The 18,348-nt window shown below is 40.6% G+C and overlaps 2 protein-coding genes and 1 long non-coding RNA gene across 10 annotated transcripts in view; 2 read left to right on the top strand and 1 right to left on the bottom strand.

Moving 5' to 3' along the window:
* The window catches only part of MICU3 (mitochondrial calcium uptake family member 3), a 51,328-nt gene extending 48,116 nt beyond the window's left edge, over positions 1-3,212 (bottom strand). For 5 of the 8 annotated variants that reach the window (XM_079306738.1, XM_079306742.1, XM_079306739.1 and 2 more), the window contains exon 1: positions 2,847-3,209. In XM_079306738.1, coding sequence (XP_079162864.1) covers positions 2,847-3,137 — 291 coding nt within the window. In that variant the 5' untranslated portion in view covers positions 3,138-3,209. Of the gene's footprint in view, positions 1-2,846 lie in introns of all 8 variants that reach the window. The other 3 variants (XM_079306736.1, XM_079306737.1, XM_079306740.1) reach the window with 2 other exon arrangements.
* A 333-nt stretch (positions 3,213-3,545) lies between these two features.
* LOC306802474 lies at positions 3,546-6,680 on the top strand. The gene is made up of 2 exons (XR_013774374.1): positions 3,546-3,595; positions 6,494-6,680. It is a non-coding gene; the product is annotated as an uncharacterized lncRNA (long non-coding RNA).
* A 1,813-nt stretch (positions 6,681-8,493) lies between these two features.
* On the top strand, positions 8,494-12,754 carry FGF20 (fibroblast growth factor 20). The gene is made up of 3 exons (XM_079307392.1): positions 8,494-8,938; positions 11,131-11,234; positions 11,968-12,754. Exons 1-3 carry the CDS (start codon positions 8,635-8,637, stop codon positions 12,211-12,213), a joined length of 654 nt encoding a protein of 217 aa, XP_079163518.1. The 5' UTR covers positions 8,494-8,634; the 3' UTR covers positions 12,214-12,754.
* The last annotated feature ends 5,594 nt before the right edge of the window (positions 12,755-18,348 follow it).

The following is an 18,348-nucleotide window of genomic DNA, read 5'->3' as shown; positions in this document are numbered from 1 at the left end:
TCTATCTCAACCCACATTTTCCTCACTTTTACACTACCAAGTCTCTTTCCCATCCCATTGCTAGAAGATAAGGGAGTGACTGTGTAGTATCGTGTGGTGCCTGCTGGCCAAGGTTAACAATGCTAGAGGTGAGACAACCATAACTACCCTAAATACCTGAGTACTTTACATTGTGATACTGGTTTCAGTTATAAACTCACTATGCATTAACCTTTAAAAATGGAATTATCCATTGCCAATGAATGTTTCAGAATGGATTATAAAAAAATAATTAACACAAAATCTATGGGAGGAGATAGATTCATCCCCCAGAACATTTACAAAAATTTTATGACTCTCTGTGAACTCTATGCTTATACAAATCCATATATTAGGGCTGTCTACATCTGAAAGAAAAGTATTTCAGGTTTTGCAAGGCCAGCCCCTTTACTGTCTGTACTGAGGTCTTTTTTAGTGGTTATTCTGTCCCCCAGGGGTGATGCAAGAAACATTCAGTGTAATTGCCTCTACCAGCTGCTGTAGACTGACAGCAGAGGCAGCACTTCCAGCTTCTAATGATCTAAGTAAATAGCATTTGGGAAAAGCATGCTGCTAGAGGAATGATTAAGGAAGAAACAAGCAAATGAAAATATTAGGATGAAGTAGAAGAATGTGGATTGAATGGAAGGAGGAAAACAAAAAGCCATTGCATGATTTGCTTCGGTGGAATGAAAAGCAGCCTGAGATTTGAAATTAAATGGGGAACTAGGGAAATGGGAAAGTGGGATAAGGATAAACCTAGAAAACCCCAGAAAACTGTGCCAGATTTATGCATCAGGAATAAAGAAAGAAACGACCAAAAGCAGCCAGAGAGGATTCCAAGATACCTGAGCCTCATCATTTTTTGCTGGTCAGTATCTGATAAAACTGAAAAAATATTCTAGCAAAACATCCAGCACAGTTCCATCAAACCCATCTATACAGAAGTTGCAGGTTATCATTCTCCAGTGATTACTCTAAACACACTCTGCAGCAGATCCAAGAGTTCCAATCTTAATTCTAACAAGACTGACACCTTTATGAATTTTTATGACAGAATTTTCTACTTTCATAGTTATCAGACTTTTTAAACTGTTACACACCATTAAAGTTGAAAGCTCAGCACTCAAAATCAGGAATTAAAAAAGTTGCCACTCAGGCAACACTAATTCAGCCTTCTAACAAAGGATGTTACAATACAATACGATTGCAGAATAGCATGAATACTATTCAACACAATTTAAACATAATATTTGCATCATTTTTTCCATCTCTGGAGTCATTTTAGAAATCTGTAGTGAAAGAGCTGGTGCTCATCACAGGTCTAGAGGGCAATTATAAATGGATCAGAGACAGAGCTCATGGTCAAACTGCTCATGGTAGTTCACTGTCTAGATTCACTTTCAAACCATGGTCTTTCCCTATAAGCCACTCTGTGGAACAAGAGTCAATAATAAAAAAACATAGGAACGACTACCTCAAAACAAAAATTCTACAGCTATTTGATCCTCATTTTTAGGGGACTTTAACTGAAGCATGCAATTGGAAATCAATTAGATCAATCATTCAAAAATAAGAACCTGCAACATAAAGGCAGTATTCTCAGATGTCAGTCTGGATTTAGCTCACACAATCTGGGTGGACATATTTCAAGGTAATCTTTCAAATTTTCTGCTATGCAAACAGAAAACCGAATTAATTAGAGCCCTCTTCCATACAGAAACAAGGTGCTACAAGACAGTGCTTGTCTTCAAAAAATAGATATACATAGGTATTATATTTTAGAATTTTTTTTAGTTTTACATTAAGTAATATATAAACATAGTTCTTAAATTTCAACCTCAATGTTTTTATAGTGATATGGGTGCAAATTCATAATCATACATCCAAGTAAATTCATCGACTTTTCAAAGGCACAGCTGCAATACTTCCCTTTAAAGAAAACTGACCACTAAGACTGGCTAAGCAAAACAATGTAAATTTCTGACACATCAAAACACGGTGAAAAACTGTAACAGTTTACTCCAGACACAAGACCATGAATAACCAAAAATACCAGATTCAATTTCCCTTTGTATAGGATGCCACCAACAGAATCTGCCTTCCAGCAAAAGGGAGACCAACATTCACACTTAGGCACAAGGACTCCACTGCAAAAATGTAGATCCTGCTCTCAAAGTATAAAATAAACCCGGTATAGAGAACGCAGGCCATTTGCACCACTGACTTCCAGTCTTAGCTTTTGCCACTCTGACAAACTGCCTAAACACAGCTCTTGACATTTTTAAATGAAAAAGACCCCAACCCTATGATTACCATATGTTACATAGACTGCGGTGCAGGAGTTCATCCTTATCACAGGAATCTTAATTTTCCAGGTTAACATCAAGTGCTTGTTGTTACCCCTGGTTATCCAACCGGGTGCTGAGTTAGTCCAACTGAACCGCTATTTGTGACAATGTTGGAACTTGGTGTAAACCTTTCGCTCTACAGGAAATTTTGTATTAGAAAGGTGATTGTCCTAAGTACAAACCGAAACTCAGGTTTTGCGCTGCCAGGAGCTGTTCCATTTGCAAACCAGCGTTTCCCATTAAGGAAAGGTTCGGCTGGGACAGCATCGGAGGTACCGCAGGGTTGGCGCAGCCAAGGCGCGCCAGTGCCGCGGTGACAGCCCGTCCGTCCGTCCGTCCCGGCGGTGACAGCTCCCGCCGGGGCCCTGCCCCGCCGCCCGGCCGCGCTGCCCACGCAGGGTCACCTCTGCGCCACAGCGCGGGGAGCGCCGCCCGGAGAGCCGCCCCGCAGAGCGGGCTGCCTGCGCACACACCTACCGTCACCGGCTCCTTGGCAGCGGCCGCCACGGGGATGGGGAGCAGCGCCCGGGCCCCGCCCGGCTCGGCGGCTGCCGGCTCCCGGGAGGGCTCCCGCCGCCGCTCGGACAGCCGGTACCCCGCGAACCCGGCGAGAGCCGCCCCCGCCGCCGCCCAGCCCAGCTCCCGCCGCCAGCGCCGCGGCCCCGCCGGGCCGGCCCCGCCGCCGCCCCACAGCCGCCGGGCCGGCGGAGCGCCGGGCGCGGGCCCCAGGCGGCGGCGCCAGCGCAGCAGCGAGCGCAGGGCGGCCATAGCCCCGCTCCGCCCCAGCGCCCGCCGCACCGAGCCCCCGGTGCCGCAGAAGCCTCGCGAGAAGCGGGGCGGGGGTGGGGAACCGAGCGGGCCCGCAGTCCCCGCCCCGCCGCCGCCGGGCCGCCCGCGGGCGCTGCTCCCCGCAGGCTCCCGGGGCTGGCGGCGGCAGGCGGGGCCCAGGCCGGGCCGGGCAGCGGCGGGGCGCGGCCGAGACCGCGGGGTACGAGGGGGCCGGACCAACACGAGGGACCGGCACGGCCCTGGATCCGCGCAGTTTGAGCCCGAGCCCCGGCGGGGAGGTGCGTGGGAGCTGCCGGGAGCGGGGCACAGCGGCCGCTTTCGTGTGCTCATCATCGTGCCCCAGATCTCGGCACTCCGGAGCCTTGCTCACGGGACAGTGTGCCGCACTGTGTCCTTGCCATGTCAACAGCCTCTCTGATAAATACTCTTGGTGACAGGTAGCTTCCTTAGCATAACCAAGAACTTGTTAAAGACCAGTTGAAAAAGATGAGCATGGCCTTTTGTCCCTACTTGATGCTGATGGGCAATAAATCTTGTCAGGCATTTAATGTTAGGGCATCCTTCCATGGTACAACCTGCATCACCATCTATATTACCTTGAAAGTTTATAAACTGCACACAAACATTTCAAGACACAGCACACCTTATAGAATTTTTTTGCAATGGTACAGTTTCAGTCTTCTTTACATAAGTTTCAGCCACATTTCCTTCCCCCCAAAAAATCACTAATGACTTTTTATATTGTTATGAACAAAATTTTGGGAAATACATAAATGATAACTTGTTACCTTTTAAAACACCTCATGCATTTTCAGTGGTTATGATATGTGTCAAGGAGTAAGTGTGGCCGTGTTTGTCAACTGACAGTCTGTCAGATCATGCAGCTGCAAGTGTGGCCAAGGTTGAGTTAGCTCAGAGCTATGGCTGGAAGGGCAAGTATCTGGGATGAATGACAGATTTTCTGCATTTATTTCAAAATTTAAGAACACTGTAAGCAAATTCATTCATCAAGTAATTCCCTTGACTTCATTATTCCCAACTGTCAAAAACTTTTTTTTTTTAATAATCTACTGCTTTATTTTATAAATACTTTATATGTGTGACTCCTGGGCAAAATCCTTGTCTGCAAATCTGATTTGCATCTCTGTACTAAACAATTAAAGGGCAATATGGAGACCAGCATTTAGGAAACATTGCAATAATAATAATAATTTCTGATGCCTAGCATGACTGAAACGCAAGTATTTTTCTTGCAAGTACATGACTAAGCATCCAGTCTGGAAGATTTTGTAGAATGTGGCTCTGGGATCTTATCTGTTGTAGCTGCCTCATTAGGAGACATCATTCACCAATACAATTACCTTTTTCAAATAGCCTTCCTTTTTGGTTTGACTGGAAGAGAAACCACTTTTGGTCAGTGTGGTGTCCCAAATTAAACCTGTTAAGAGTTCATCAGTCACCTGAACTGATGAACCATGAGTTCTCTCTCTCTACACACTGTTCCCTTGAAATTAGTTAGCCACATTTTACTTACTTTTCAATAACACCTTTAGGCTAAAATTTCTTTCACTTAAAAAATCCAATTCACATGTGCAACTACTTACACCTAGGTAATTTTAGGCAGAACTTCCCTGCGGAGGTGTTTCCTTAGGGACAAGAGCAAAATTTATTTGTTAAGCAAGTCTGAAAACATAAGCTGTCTGAACATCTTGCATGCAGAGATTCAGAAAGCATGCAATTTAAATAAAGGTTGCTTTAATCCAATGATTCACTTACAGGACTAATAAGAAAGCTGTCAAACGAGGCATTTGAATATTGATATATGGAAACAGTCCATTCTCACTGGATATAGCCATGTAAATGTGTGCTCATTGTAATAGCTTCTCTGTTCCATTCTGCATATATAGGGGTTTATTCATGTGTGTCCACAAAAACATAGACAGTAGAATCATGCATCTTAAAAAGCCCTATGAATTTCTGTCTTCAATTAAAGAAATAAAACAAAGCATGAAGGTGCAAGAAATTATTTTCCTTCCAACAGGAAAAAAAAAAATCATCATTGCTTTTTCCTCATCTGAGTTTTCTTAAGTAGTTAAATATAAATATACATGTATGTATACATGCCTACGTACCTGCTACTGTATCTGTTCAGAAGTGAAAGCTTTCAGTGTTTTTTAAATCTACATGTATTGCATTTTAAAGGCTTGACATCATCAGATCATGGCCTAATCCATACAGGGAGCCTTGGAAAGATTCTGTTCTGTTCTTCCTAGTGAATTCTGCACCAGGATACACCTTTTTGACTCAGACTTGCAGTGCTTAGAAAGGCATTCATTGTAACTTGTGCATGTTCTGCTCACCTTCCTGAAAGCCAAGAACCACATTTTTGTGTCCAAATCTAGGAAGAATGTGAAACTGGCCATGATACATAGGTGTCTCCAGCTGGAGACACAGCCAGTATCTCTTTGTGTGCTACTCCGTGGTTTTTGTTCCACCAAATGTCTGCTTCCTCATACATTCATGAACTCTCCCTCTCCATTATTTTATTATATCATTAAAAATTTATGGCTGGCACAGAACTGTTGTGAGGGAGTTCTAAAATTAACAAAGGTGCAATAAATGGTAGGACCTAAAGTTTTATAGCTAACAGGAGTTTTATAGATAGATTGATCAATCTGTCTCTCCGTATATATACAGACTATCTGAAAGATTTCAGTCCATTACATTCTCCACTCCCTTGGTAGCCACTAGGTTTTGCTTATGACAACATGCTTTTCTTAGGAAATATACAGTAATTGTATTGTCTATAGAAGTTCTAACTACTTGCTATGGAAATAAAAGCTTGACCACATATATATTTGTTCAATGACACTGAAAGTGCCGTCTCTAGGAAGTATATGTAGAGTCGATTAGATTGTACCGTATACTTTAAGTTGAATTATGTACTCTTGGAGAAAAACTCTTCAAAATTATTTAACTTCCCATGGTATAAGTTCAGAAGGTGCAAAAAAAAAATCTTTAGTGTTGTCTTTTCCTGTCACATGACTAGTGCAAACACACACACAAAAAAATCTTATCTTTTTGTTTCTTTTCTTGTACTTTATAAAACAGCATAACCGGTTTAGTTCCCAGACATTAAAGACTCCACTCAGAAAAGATCAGTGTTATGTATTCCGCTCCTTTAAATATTTCCATTATATAACAGGAACGATTTAGCCATAAGGGTCTTTCAGTGTGTGATGGCTGAAGACTTTTTTTTCTTCAAAATAACCCCAAGCCTTCTCTACTGGGGACAGTGAAGTTGTCTGAACCATAGACCCCTCTACTGTTTGTAGGACTGGAGGGTGCTGCTTGGACCCAGGAACAGTATCTGTGTGGGAGCATCTTTAGGCTTAGAACAATATACCTCCTGCACTTAACTCTACCATTCTGGTGGACATCCTGCAACTTAACAGCTGTGATGAACAGTTTGATCTTGACCTGCCAGTCATGTCAATAAAAATACTTGATGTTTGTTTCAAACGTTTTTGGTGTATTTGAGTAATCAGTGAACAGGCTATTTGAGAAATAGGTGCCATATAGATTATTCAACTTTGATCTGTTTCTTTGATTTAGCACTACAATTAAGTAGATTTGCTTCAAAGAGAAAGCTCATTGGTTGATGTTTTACACTGATGTGATAATGTTTACACAGATGTGCTTTGAAATCTCGATTATGGTAGATTTTTGGGTCCCACCACATGACAAGCTCCTGTTATCTGAAAGGTAAAATAATATAACATCTATCTGTAACTGCCTCCAGAACAGGTCTGCCTGTGCTCTCTTCTGAGGTGATTTATCTGATCATTGTATTTAGCATTATTTTTTTCAGTTTTAAATCCTTCCACAGTAAATCACTTGCTTTAAAGCAGCCTTTTTATAATTCAGGTGCACACAGGGGCAGTACTTAGGACTGCAATGATGAAAAGGTGTCACATTACCTGCTTTAAAGCACCTGCCAATTAATTAGCCCTATACTCTCCATAGCAAATAAAGGTAAGCAGTCAAATCCATTTGATCTCTCAGATTTAGACTGTGACTGAAAAGACCATGAAGCAAGACGGGAGAACTAATCTCTCATGATTCTCTGCAACTTTTTTGTTTAAATGAAACCTTAAACCACCAAGTGATTCTCTTGAACTTTTGAAAGAATTAACTATGAAAGATCTTTACATTTTATACTCTAATACCATGTTTTAACATTGGCAAAGAAGTGCATATCTTAGATGCTAAGATAGGTCATGTCATTTAAACCCTAAAATTCATTAGACTTTACAGAAAAAGCAGGAAAGATGGCAAAAGTCAAGCTCTTAGATTTAACGTAGCCTTGCTATTTACCATTGGTGAATATGTTTTCCACCAAACTATATTTTCCTGTGTAACCATTCTACTCTGGGGATGAAAAAAATGCATATGCTCATCTGGAACGGGACAAAAAAGTCCCAGAATGATTCAAAACATTGTAGAACTACAACGGGGATATTTCAGTGGATTATATTGGTAATTTATGATGTTCACAGACCTTGGCTACGAGCCCAATGAAAAATCCCAAAGAAGATGGATTAGATGAGCCACCTTTCAATCTTTCTGTCTTCTTCTCTAAATATTCTCTAAATATTTGAAAATATTTATCCCAAACGATGGGGTTGGCCATTTATGTTTTTAAGACCTCCTGTCAATACCCAAATACTACAGATCAGTTTAGTGTCACATTAATGATAAATTAAATGCGAGAGAGAATTTGCAGAGGGGAAAGCACCTCCCTGACTATGCCAATTTCTTTAGAAATTCCCCTCCTTGTAGTTGAAGCGATAAAAGGGAAGCGTAATGCATGTACATTTTATTAGCGTTTTAGAAACAGGGAGTAAAACTGTCAGATCTTCGGGTTTTTTCTTTCATGTGTGTCTGGGCAGGTCTAACCCTCAGGTAACGCCCTTTCTCCTTCTTCCCTCCTGCCTCTCTCTCCCTGCACCTGTCCACGTAATGCTCCGGCAGCTCCCGCCCGTCCCCCGCTGCCCGCTCCGCTCCGCTCCGCGCTGGGGCCGCGCCCGCGCCCCCGCCCCCGCCGCGCGTGTGCGCGCCCGGCAGCGCGCGGGGGGCGCGCCCGGAGCCCCCTCCCCGCCGTCCCCGCAGATCAGAGGAAGGTGAGAGCGGAGGGGGAGCCGGTTTACAATTTCAAACGCGGCCTCCCCGCAGCGGCTTCATTAGCATATGTCAGGGGACCGCCGTATATATATACACACGCGCGAAGCCGATGAGCAGCACCCCGCCGCCTGGCTCACACCGGCTCGCATCAGCACGGCTCGGCTCGGTTCCGCTCGGCCCTGCCGGCTCCCCATGCTTGGGGCTCCGCCGCGCACCCCCACATGCCCACCGGGAGAGGCCGGCAGCCGCTTTCCGCCGCCGCCGCGCCCTAGCCCGCTCGCCCCGCGCCCGCATGGCTCCGCTGGCCGAGGTGGGCGGCTTCCTGGGCGGCCTGGACGGCCTGGGGCAGCCGGTGGGTGCCCACTTCTTGCTGCCGCCCGCCGGGGAGCGCCCGGCGCTGCTGGGGGACCGGCGCGCCGCGGCGGAGCGCGGGGACCGGCGCGCCCCGGCTGCGGCTGCGGCGGCGGCAGCGGCGGACCTGGCGCACTTGCAGGGCATCCTGCGGCGGCGGCAGCTCTACTGCCGCACCGGCTTCCACCTGCAGATCCTGCCCGACGGCAGCGTGCGCGGCACCCGCCAGGACCACAGCCTCTTCGGTAGGCGGCTGAGCACGGCCCCGCGGTGCGGTGCGTGTGCGGGTGTGGGGGGTGTGTGCGAGCGCCTCTGTGGGTACCCGCGGGAGCGGTCGCGCTCTTGGGAGGGACATGTGATGTGATGCTGGTGATGCTGAGGCAGGTGCATGAGTCTTCGCCCTCAGGCGTTTGCCCACGGGGTGTGCTCCAGGGCAGGGTAGTGATGGAGTGCTGTACATCCCAGGTGAGTGAGGAGATAGGCACTGCTTAGCCTGCTGGGGGTCTGTGAGCACATGCATACACCGCTAGGCTTAGTGGGAATGGTCAAGAGTCAGACTGATCCTTTTTGGGTTCACTGTTGGTATTGGAGCTTCTTGGGTCTCTCTGAAGCAGCATGGTCACAGACTTGGACATGTTGATCTTTGGGCTGCATTAGACTGCTTTGCTTCACAGGGTGTAAAGCTGAAGCAGAGGAGGCTAAAATGCCTCTTTGATCAAGTGCTTAAAATGCTTTCCAGCCAGCTTTCACTGTCAATAAACACAAAGGAGTGAAGACAATCCCAAAACATAAACATTTCCTGTGTTATGAGATTAAATCCTACATGGTAGTTGTAGAAGCTGGACATCCGAACAAACTTGCTGTTGTCAACCACATGTGAGTTTTGGTGTGTATTGATTTAGCAGTCGTAAAAAGGTGATTAAAGAGCTTCCTATCATCCTCCCCATAGTCAAAACAATCTGCTGGAATGGTTCTTAATTGCTTTTATAACACATGGATGTTTTAAGAAGTAGGACAGCAGTAGTCAAACAGACAGTTCTTCTCAGAAGGAAGATTTCCTACAGCATGTAAACATGAAATAAATCTTTGCTTTAAAAGGAAAATCAAGTTAGCCGTAGATCTAACATTTGCCGGGCTTTTTAGAATTGTACTACCTTTATTCTACCACTACTCTTGGCAGGTTTGTCTGATGTGGTTTCTTTGTGGGTTGTATCACCTGCTTATTATGCTTTCGGAAAAAGAGTGGCTTTGAAAATGATATCAGAAAGACAAAATTACTCTGTGCTTTATGAACTGGAAAACTTGGATGATTTATGTGTAATACAGTTTTTAATGCTTACTCTTTGTAAAGGATTTATTTTCTTTGCAGTTAACACAACTAAGATACCTGCCAAAGTTCAATTAAAATTAAAAACATCTAAAATTATTGTGTAGTCCAGGTAGTCCATCTGTCTGTGAGTGAAAATTGTCCTGAAATCATAAATAGGAAACAGACAAAGTCATAATCAGGTGCACTATTTAAAACTACTTACCTTAGATTCAGTGGGTTTTTAAAAATATTTTGTGCTTTTTCTGCCAAACAGCAATATCTTAGATATGATTCTGGCACTTCTTTTTGAGTCTTTGTTTATACTGTTAACAAATTCCAAAAAGCCAGTTCACACATTCCCTTTCTTTCATGTTTTGGATGTACTGTAATCTGTGCATATCAATTGGTTAAGTATGTTGGCTTACCTTTGCCAAATTCAGGCTTCAAATAATACCTCATGTCTCTAATACTTTATTAATATATATTACATTTTTGGGCATATGTAATATAAATAATGCTATAATCCAAACAGTAGCAAAAAAAAGCAGCATATTTTATGTACTTTAAAAGCCTGCACTAAAGACAGCAAATTGTGTCAAGAGGTGTGGGCCCATATGCTAGATAAGATGTCTGGCAAATACTTTTCTTTTTCTGTGGGTAGATTCTGTTACATAAAATTCCCATCTGTACTTTGATTTCCATTCAAATAACCTAATAATGGATGTGTTTTTTTAAGATAACTGTGTAGAAGTAGTAAAGTGTATTTTCAGGTAATTCAAACTGATCTTCCAATATTTGAGTAGGCAATTTAGCAAATAGTGTACAATCATTAAAGACTTCAACAGCATGATAGTAATGGCTTTAATCTCAGTGCAGAATAAAATCCTTTCATATTCAACATTTTTAAAAATTTTCTTAAGTGGTGTAGGATTCATGTTTCAGGATGAGGTTCCTCAGACTGCTTTCCTGTGAACATTGTGTATCTGTTTTTACACAGTATTTGAGATTTTAGAGAAACTAGGCCACGTTTACTATAACATGTGCATTTTCTACTTGTTTTAAACTGAGTTTTTGGATGAAATGTGTTTTATGGTTACAAAACTAATTAAAGCTTTTTTTTTTCCCCAGGTATCCTTGAATTCATCAGTGTGGCAGTGGGACTGGTCAGTATTAGAGGCGTGGACAGTGGCCTTTACCTTGGAATGAATGAGAAGGGAGAACTCTATGGCTCTGTAAGTACCACTTTCATACCAGCTCATATATCTTTAGGTTTTGGTTTCCTTCCTAACAATGCAACCCCCTCAAGAAGTTTATCTCAGCTTTCAAAACACTAACATTTTTTCCTGCTGAAGTGTGTAATGTATTTTTGAAGTACGCAGTGTAGCCTTGAATACTTGAACAAAATAGAGTTGTTTTGTACAAAACTATGAGGGTATACCAGTCCTACTCTTTCAAGTTTTAAAACACCTTCGGATAAAAGATTCTGTTTCTCCACTTCCTTTGCTGTAGTCATTCCAGTTTAAAATGTGAGAAGTGATACACACCACAAAGAAATATGTAAATACCTTCCTTCTCTGTTGCGTTGCATCTCTACCAAATCTCATTTCTAGAACAGTAGATACCCCAAGACAAAACTCTACATAATATAATATAATTCCTGTAAGTCAGATGAGTTTTAAGAAAATAATTAATAATTAATGTTTTCTTACAGTAAATGTTAACTTAATAGTTTTATTAATAGTTTTGTTAATAGTTTTGAAATCCAAAATTGTAGGTGTACAGGTTCAAGTTTCCAAACTCATTGTCAGATCTACATACTCTTATTGGATTGGGTTTGTTGACATTTAAATGAACAGTAAGGCTACATGAAGCCTAAAGCATTTTGGTTTTTTTTATAATTTTTTTCATGTCTTCAAATGTCTAGTGACAACTTAACTTATTTTTCTTTTTTCTTTCTTTATGTAGGAGAAACTAACATCTGAGTGCATCTTCAGGGAACAGTTTGAGGAAAACTGGTACAACACCTACTCCTCCAATGTGTACAAACATGGGGATTCAGGGCGGAGGTACTTTGTAGCACTTAACAAAGATGGTACTCCCAGAGATGGGGCAAGGTCCAAAAGACACCAGAAATTCACACATTTCTTGCCCCGGCCTGTGGATCCTGAAAGAGTTCCAGAACTGTACAAAGATGTGTTAGGATACAGCTGAGGAAAGAGGCAGCTTTGGCAAAAAAAGCCAACTGGAGCTGTTGTCCATGCTTCCATGGCAATGCCAGCATGAGGAACCTGCAGAGGTCTAGGATGCTGGATGTGAAGAACCTACTTGGTGAAAGGCAAGCCTCTGTTTTCTAACCACTGGATTTAGGAGACAAAGCCTTGAAGCTGAGCGTGGACCAGCCTCCTCAAGACTTGATGGATGATTTGGTAGCCAGTCGCCAGGGGGAAGTGGGACTTGTTAAAACAACCAACTCTTGGCAATTCTGTCTGGATTACCTGTGGCCTGTTGATTAGCAGGGAACCATCTACATCATATGGATGAGACAATGGCTGGGAGAAATGGAAAGACATGGACTGTAAAATAGTAATAAATCTGTGTGTGAAGTTTTACAGGCTCCACTTTAGTGATGGACATTAGAAATCAATACACAGTAGTCAAAAGTGGGACTTTTCTTCAGGATGGACCTATTTATACGTCTCCAGATAGCATATATTTATTTTATATATTTATTTATTAAAGAGTTTATTTTTTACTGGGATATGAAGAGAATACAAGTTCCTAACCCCAATGAGAAATCATTTACAGTGCCAATATTTACTCTGTGCAGTGTCATGATGCAGAAATGACATTACCTTGCAATGCATCCAAATCCTGAACATCCATGTTTCATTGTTTATCAGTTACAGATTTTATATTTTATGTGCCTACCATTGCCTTGTAACTGTCCTAATTTGGAAAATAACTTTTTTTTTTTTTTTTTTTTTTTTTTTTTTTTTTTTTGAGAGTGCCTTACAGATTGTATTAAATTCAAATGCACATTGGAAAAGGGAATTAAAAGTTATTTCACTTTCTTTGATTTACTGTTATTTTTAAACTGAGAGCCTCTTAACACACTACGTGCAACATTTCAAACCTGCTACAATTGTGAAAAGTGTCTTGCAGTTACCTTGGAAAAAACCTAATATTAGCTCTTGAAATCTTGATTCAAATCACAAAATGGTTGATGGTTTTTGGCCAAAGGATTCCTACTATCTTTGCTAACAGATAAGTATGTTTTCTCTGTAAAATCTTAATGTAGTATTGTCATGTTTTAATTATATTCCCTATCAATAGGGTTAAGGGGAATGAAGTTTGAAGTCGAAGTTTCAGATACTGCTGTATGAAAAGCTTCTCAGTGAAGGTTGTTTCTTCACTGAGTACAGAGAAGCCTAAGAAGACAACTTTCTTACCTTAACTCCTCACCTAGGAAATATTTCCAGCCTAAGATGTTCTGTGAAAGCTGTCAGAACAAAGATGAGCTGTGTCTTTGTGCTAGTTGCGGCTATAAAACAGGCCGATCATATTAATTTAATTCGGAACTGTCAGTTATGAAGCACAAACTCATCTGAATATTAACGGGTGGGGAAGTCTGCTCTGCAAGAATAAAAGGGGTTAATGACATATTTATGATTTAGACCTAAACCTGCTGAAGCTTGCTGTCACATGATTGCCACCTGCATGGACAAGGCTGGCCCAGGAAAACTGCAGGGAAGGCAGTTCAGGAGAGGGCACCAGAGGTGGTCTCATGTTTCAGATGCCAATGCTCCCAGTGGGCTCCTGCTGGAGACAAGTCATTTGCATTCAGTTCTATACAATTGTATACGGTTCAAGTACTGCATGTGCACAATTTATATAAAATCAAGGTATCAATGAAAATAATTTTCCAGTATATAACACACTTGCTAAAACCTTGGCTGTGCCAGAACTTCTTCCAATCTATAGTGAGAAGTGGATGAGCATAGGTTACTGATGAGTTGTTGACAAAGCCATTTTACTTTTTGCCAAATAGAAATGAAATGCAGATGCATGAAAGCATATTTCAGCACTTTGTGACTAGCAATACATAACTTACTGAGATAATGTTTCATGTAAATTTTCTGATAAATGGAAAGTGGAAGATCTACAGTGCACTGCAGATATCTTAGTAGAATAACATAGTAATGCGCTCCAGTTTACCATAAAAGAATGATTTTGTGAGTGACATTGAGTTCCATTAGTAATAGATTAATAGCTTAAGACAAAAGTAAATGTTTTAAATAGAAAAAATCTTCCTCTGCACCTTAAAAAGAAGTTTATTCCACATAAATTGTGTAAAAAAGAAGTAGCTGCTGCTTAGGATATAATTCCCATGCATTTCTGGCCAACACGCTCAGTGTTTAAACCATAGCAGGAAGAATTCTCTCTCTTTGGATTACTAGCTTACTGTTCATCTACAAAACTAAACGTAAGATGTCAAGGGCTGTAATCAACCTTGTTATTATCATTGTGCATATTTTTTTCACTGATATGATACAGCCCATAACAGTAACTGAGGATGTTTCTAAATGGTAAATAATTGTCTGAAACTCCTGAATCCAACCACATACCCAACATCTAAGTAAAGAAGAAGAGGGATGTGTGCTTGTCCCATTTCCATTTTAGATGTATGCAAATAAACCTTGAACAAAATATAATGGAGCAGGTACAGTGGTGATGAATGACTGTACAAAATCTCCAGAGCTGAAAAGCTGTCACAGCCTTTTTTTTAGTTCTACCATAGAAGAAATATATTAAGGTTCCTTATTTCATTTTGCTTGCAGGATTTATTTGCTCTCTGTTCCATCCTGTCCATCATGATCTTCAGAGGCAGTTAATATTTTTTTCTAGTTTGAGAATGGTGGATACAAAAGTAATACCTCAAAAGGGCAATTTTTATGTTATTAAACTAATACATAATTGTAAGAAGTTGGGGTTTTTTTTTGCTAGTGATTTTCACTCCCAATTCAAAAAGCCCAACAGCACAGAGGGAGGGATTTGTTCTGTTTAACCAGTAGAATAAATGATCTAGTTTAACTCTCATTATATTTTAATAGCTGTATAAATCTGAAAGATGTGGGTGGCTCTAATACAAGAGTAATCTGAAGGTGGTGACAGTGTTCAAGATTGAGAGGAAATCTCTGAAGGAAGAGAAAATGCCACATCTTGAAATAAATTCCTGTATGATTGACTGCCCTATTTCTGCCTTTCCTCATTCATTTTTTTCCCAGGGAAGAAGAACCATTCAAGACAGTTAATTCTGTTTGCAGAAGCTCCACTTTCTGCTTCCCATGGATTCTCCTACAAGCTGTAAAATGTGGCCCTTTGATTTCAGAGTTGGCTTGAAATGGAGTGCTCCATGCCAGTTCTGTACTTCTTCATATATTTTGGTTTTTGCTGCTCTGTTTTCCAAATTGTGTCAGAAATAACATACTGGCTGTAAAAAAACGTTTTTCAAAAGCCAGGAGGAACCTTGACTTCTGAGCATATTTGAAGTGAAATTGTTACTTCTGTTAATCTTTGTGCACTTGATCAGAATGCGGAAAGTAGAATTCTTAACAGTCTTTTGTGGAAGTTTTACAGCCATAATAGCTACCCAATACAGGAGAACTCAAATTCCTCTGGAAATGGGTATTTTTTAAATAGACAAGCTGATGTAATCAGAAAAAGTTGACAGCTAGTATATAATGTACAGTCCTTTCATTGGTCTGAGCCCTTTGTGCTTGCATGGAGCTGTTTGAGCCTGTCCATATCTTCAAGTTCTCTATCATAAGCTTATTAATGCTATCTTTCATACTCAGGTGTGACAGCAAACTTCACTGCTTCTATCTGAAAACTGAAATCCCTGGTAGGGCCCTGCACTCTGGTAACACGTCAGGGTTGGGCAGAACTTCCCTTCTGCCATGTGAGAGTAATTTAATAAGTACACTTTCATCATAGCTTTCATTTCCAGCTACTTTCATTTCATGCAGTGCTTTGTTTACTCTTTTTTTCATTTTTTTCATATTAAATCTAATCTAGCTTCAGTAACATTGTGAAGTTTACCTAAATATAAGCCTTTACCAGCAGCTATAAGAGCAATGGGTGTAATTTAGTTATTTTCCACTGCTTTTGTAACCTTAATAGTACCACTGTGCTGTGGCTCTGGTTATAACTTTGCAAATGAGGTTTATCCAACAGCAAAGAACTAAACATAGGTAAGGCAATTCTATACACCTATCCTATTCTATTAGTCTTGCCTTAATGTACTGGACCAAGCCTGGTACTTCAGATACTGAGAACAGAGTGGTAGGATGCTTAAGTTTTACTCCATACTGCATGGAGATGCTATTGCTAAGGAGTTCTTTTGGAGATCTTTACTGCATTTTCTCCTTTCACTTTTAGTGTGAGAAAAACTATTGACTTCACCACTGTTCCAATCTGCAATCACTTGGTAGTTTTTTTAATAGTAGGTCCATTTGAAGACTCAAATGATATATGAACATAACGACAGCTGCATGAGATAAGACACCACCACCTTGGCAGACATCACTTCACTGGAAGGAGAATAAGACACATACATTCTAGGGATTCTCCTCTATCTGTTCTCCTCTGGGCTGTTTCCTTATATGAGGAAGAAAAGAGAAATAAACATTCCACAATATTGAAAAATATGATGGTGGAATTCTTCACTTCCTGGACATCTACATAAACGTACACTTTATCAGACATTTCTCTTAAAACAATTGCCTTTGCAGTAGTGTGTTCAGCAGCTGTGGTGGAATTATTGCTGTACCTAGTGTTCTTGTCTCAGTATATGGCAATAAATAAATTATAAGAGGGGGAAATAGAACATTATGAAGTTGTTATATGCCATTAAGTAGTAATCTGGAAAGTTTTGTTTAAGGCATTAGTTTTAACTCAGTTTTTGATACAAAGCTTTGCGTAAGTTTTGCCAATCCTTTATGATTTCTTAACATTCAGAGATGCATGGGCAGAAAACCAGAAAGTTGTAAAAGCTCCTCAGATGGGGCATACTTAGCCATGACATCTTTATCAATAAGTTGTGCACAAATAGGAAGAAAAAAATATCCAAACAGGGAAGAGGTCAAACAGTTACTTCTATCACCGGTTGGAGAGAGATTAAGTTTCAAACAGAAATTGGTTGGCAGCTTGCCAAAGTAACTGTTTAATCTGCAACATAATCAGTCACTAGAATCATTCTGGAAGTGCAGGAGAAAGAGAAAATAATGAAATAAAACAGTGGAAACAGTAGCTCTCTGTATTTTGAACATATCCAAAAATGCTGTTGTTCTCTTATTATAGCAAGTCTCTGATAAAGGCAGTTTATGGGGAAAGGAGTAAAAGTGTTAGAAAGGAAGTCTTTTGACAGTGAGCTTAGTAAAACTCTTCCTGGGATAAGGTCCTGGTTTATATATTTTGTATAATTACAGCAAAGTTTAATCATGCTTTATTTCACTTAAAATATCACAAAACATGTATTACTTTCATGGGTGTCTTCAAATCAGGAGTGGTACATGATTTACAAATAGAACGCATTTAAATCACTTTACTTAAGTCACATTTGATTCCCGAATGTAAACTTTTAAATATCTCTGTATCTAATCTGTATATCTTCATATATCTATATATCTATATCTATATCTATATCTATATCTATATCTATATCTATATCTATATCTATATCTATATCTATCTATATATATCTCTATATCTATATCATCTATATCTATATCATCTATCTATATATCTACTCTAGCATATATTTATTAACTACACTTTTCAAATTAGTTTCAAATGCTTCTGTTGTTCCTGACAATGACAATCTCAGTGACTGATGGAGTGGGCAACATGTTTGTTTCTTTATTTTTCCTGTAAGATCATCCATCCACCTCTAATTCCAGTGACTGTTAAATGCAATAGACATGAACTTGGGTCTCAAGACAAGTAGGTTTGCCTTAGGGTGATTTCATCTGTAGGTGGCTGAGATATTAGAAGGTGGTGATAGGCAACTAGGCTTACACCAAAGAGTTTTTAGCAGTTGACACCTATTGTGCTGAAGCTTTTGGATAAAAATATTAAGCAGTATTAGCTACAAGTCATCAATGTTCTCCTAAGACTGGTTTTATGTTTTCTAGTTTGCTGAAGCCAGAAAATATAATTTCCTTTCTTGTAGAGATATGGATGGAAGCTTGGTATAAATATGATGAAGATGAAATGATAGAAGGAGAATATTCTCAAGACTTTTTTTGCAAACCCTGAGAAGATCTTCAAAATTAGTAAGTCTTCCTT

This window comes from Erithacus rubecula (assembly GCF_903797595.1).
Source record: "Erithacus rubecula genome assembly, chromosome: 5".
NCBI lineage: Eukaryota > Metazoa > Chordata > Aves > Passeriformes > Muscicapidae > Erithacus > Erithacus rubecula.
Note: the sequence above shows the minus strand (reverse complement) of the source record. Positions and strands in the feature narration are given on the sequence as shown.

Bases quoted from the DNA above. Each gene is read 5' to 3' on its own strand.
- FGF20 (XM_079307392.1), top strand. From the start codon at position 8,635: ATGGCTCCGCTGGCCGAGGTGGGCGGCTTCCTGGGCGGCCTGGACGGC. The intron at 8,939-11,130 runs GTAGGCGGCTGA...TTTTTTCCCCAG, and splicing joins CCAGGACCACAGCCTCTTCG to GTATCCTTGAATTCATCAGT. The intron at 11,235-11,967 runs GTAAGTACCACT...TTCTTTATGTAG, and splicing joins AGGGAGAACTCTATGGCTCT to GAGAAACTAACATCTGAGTG.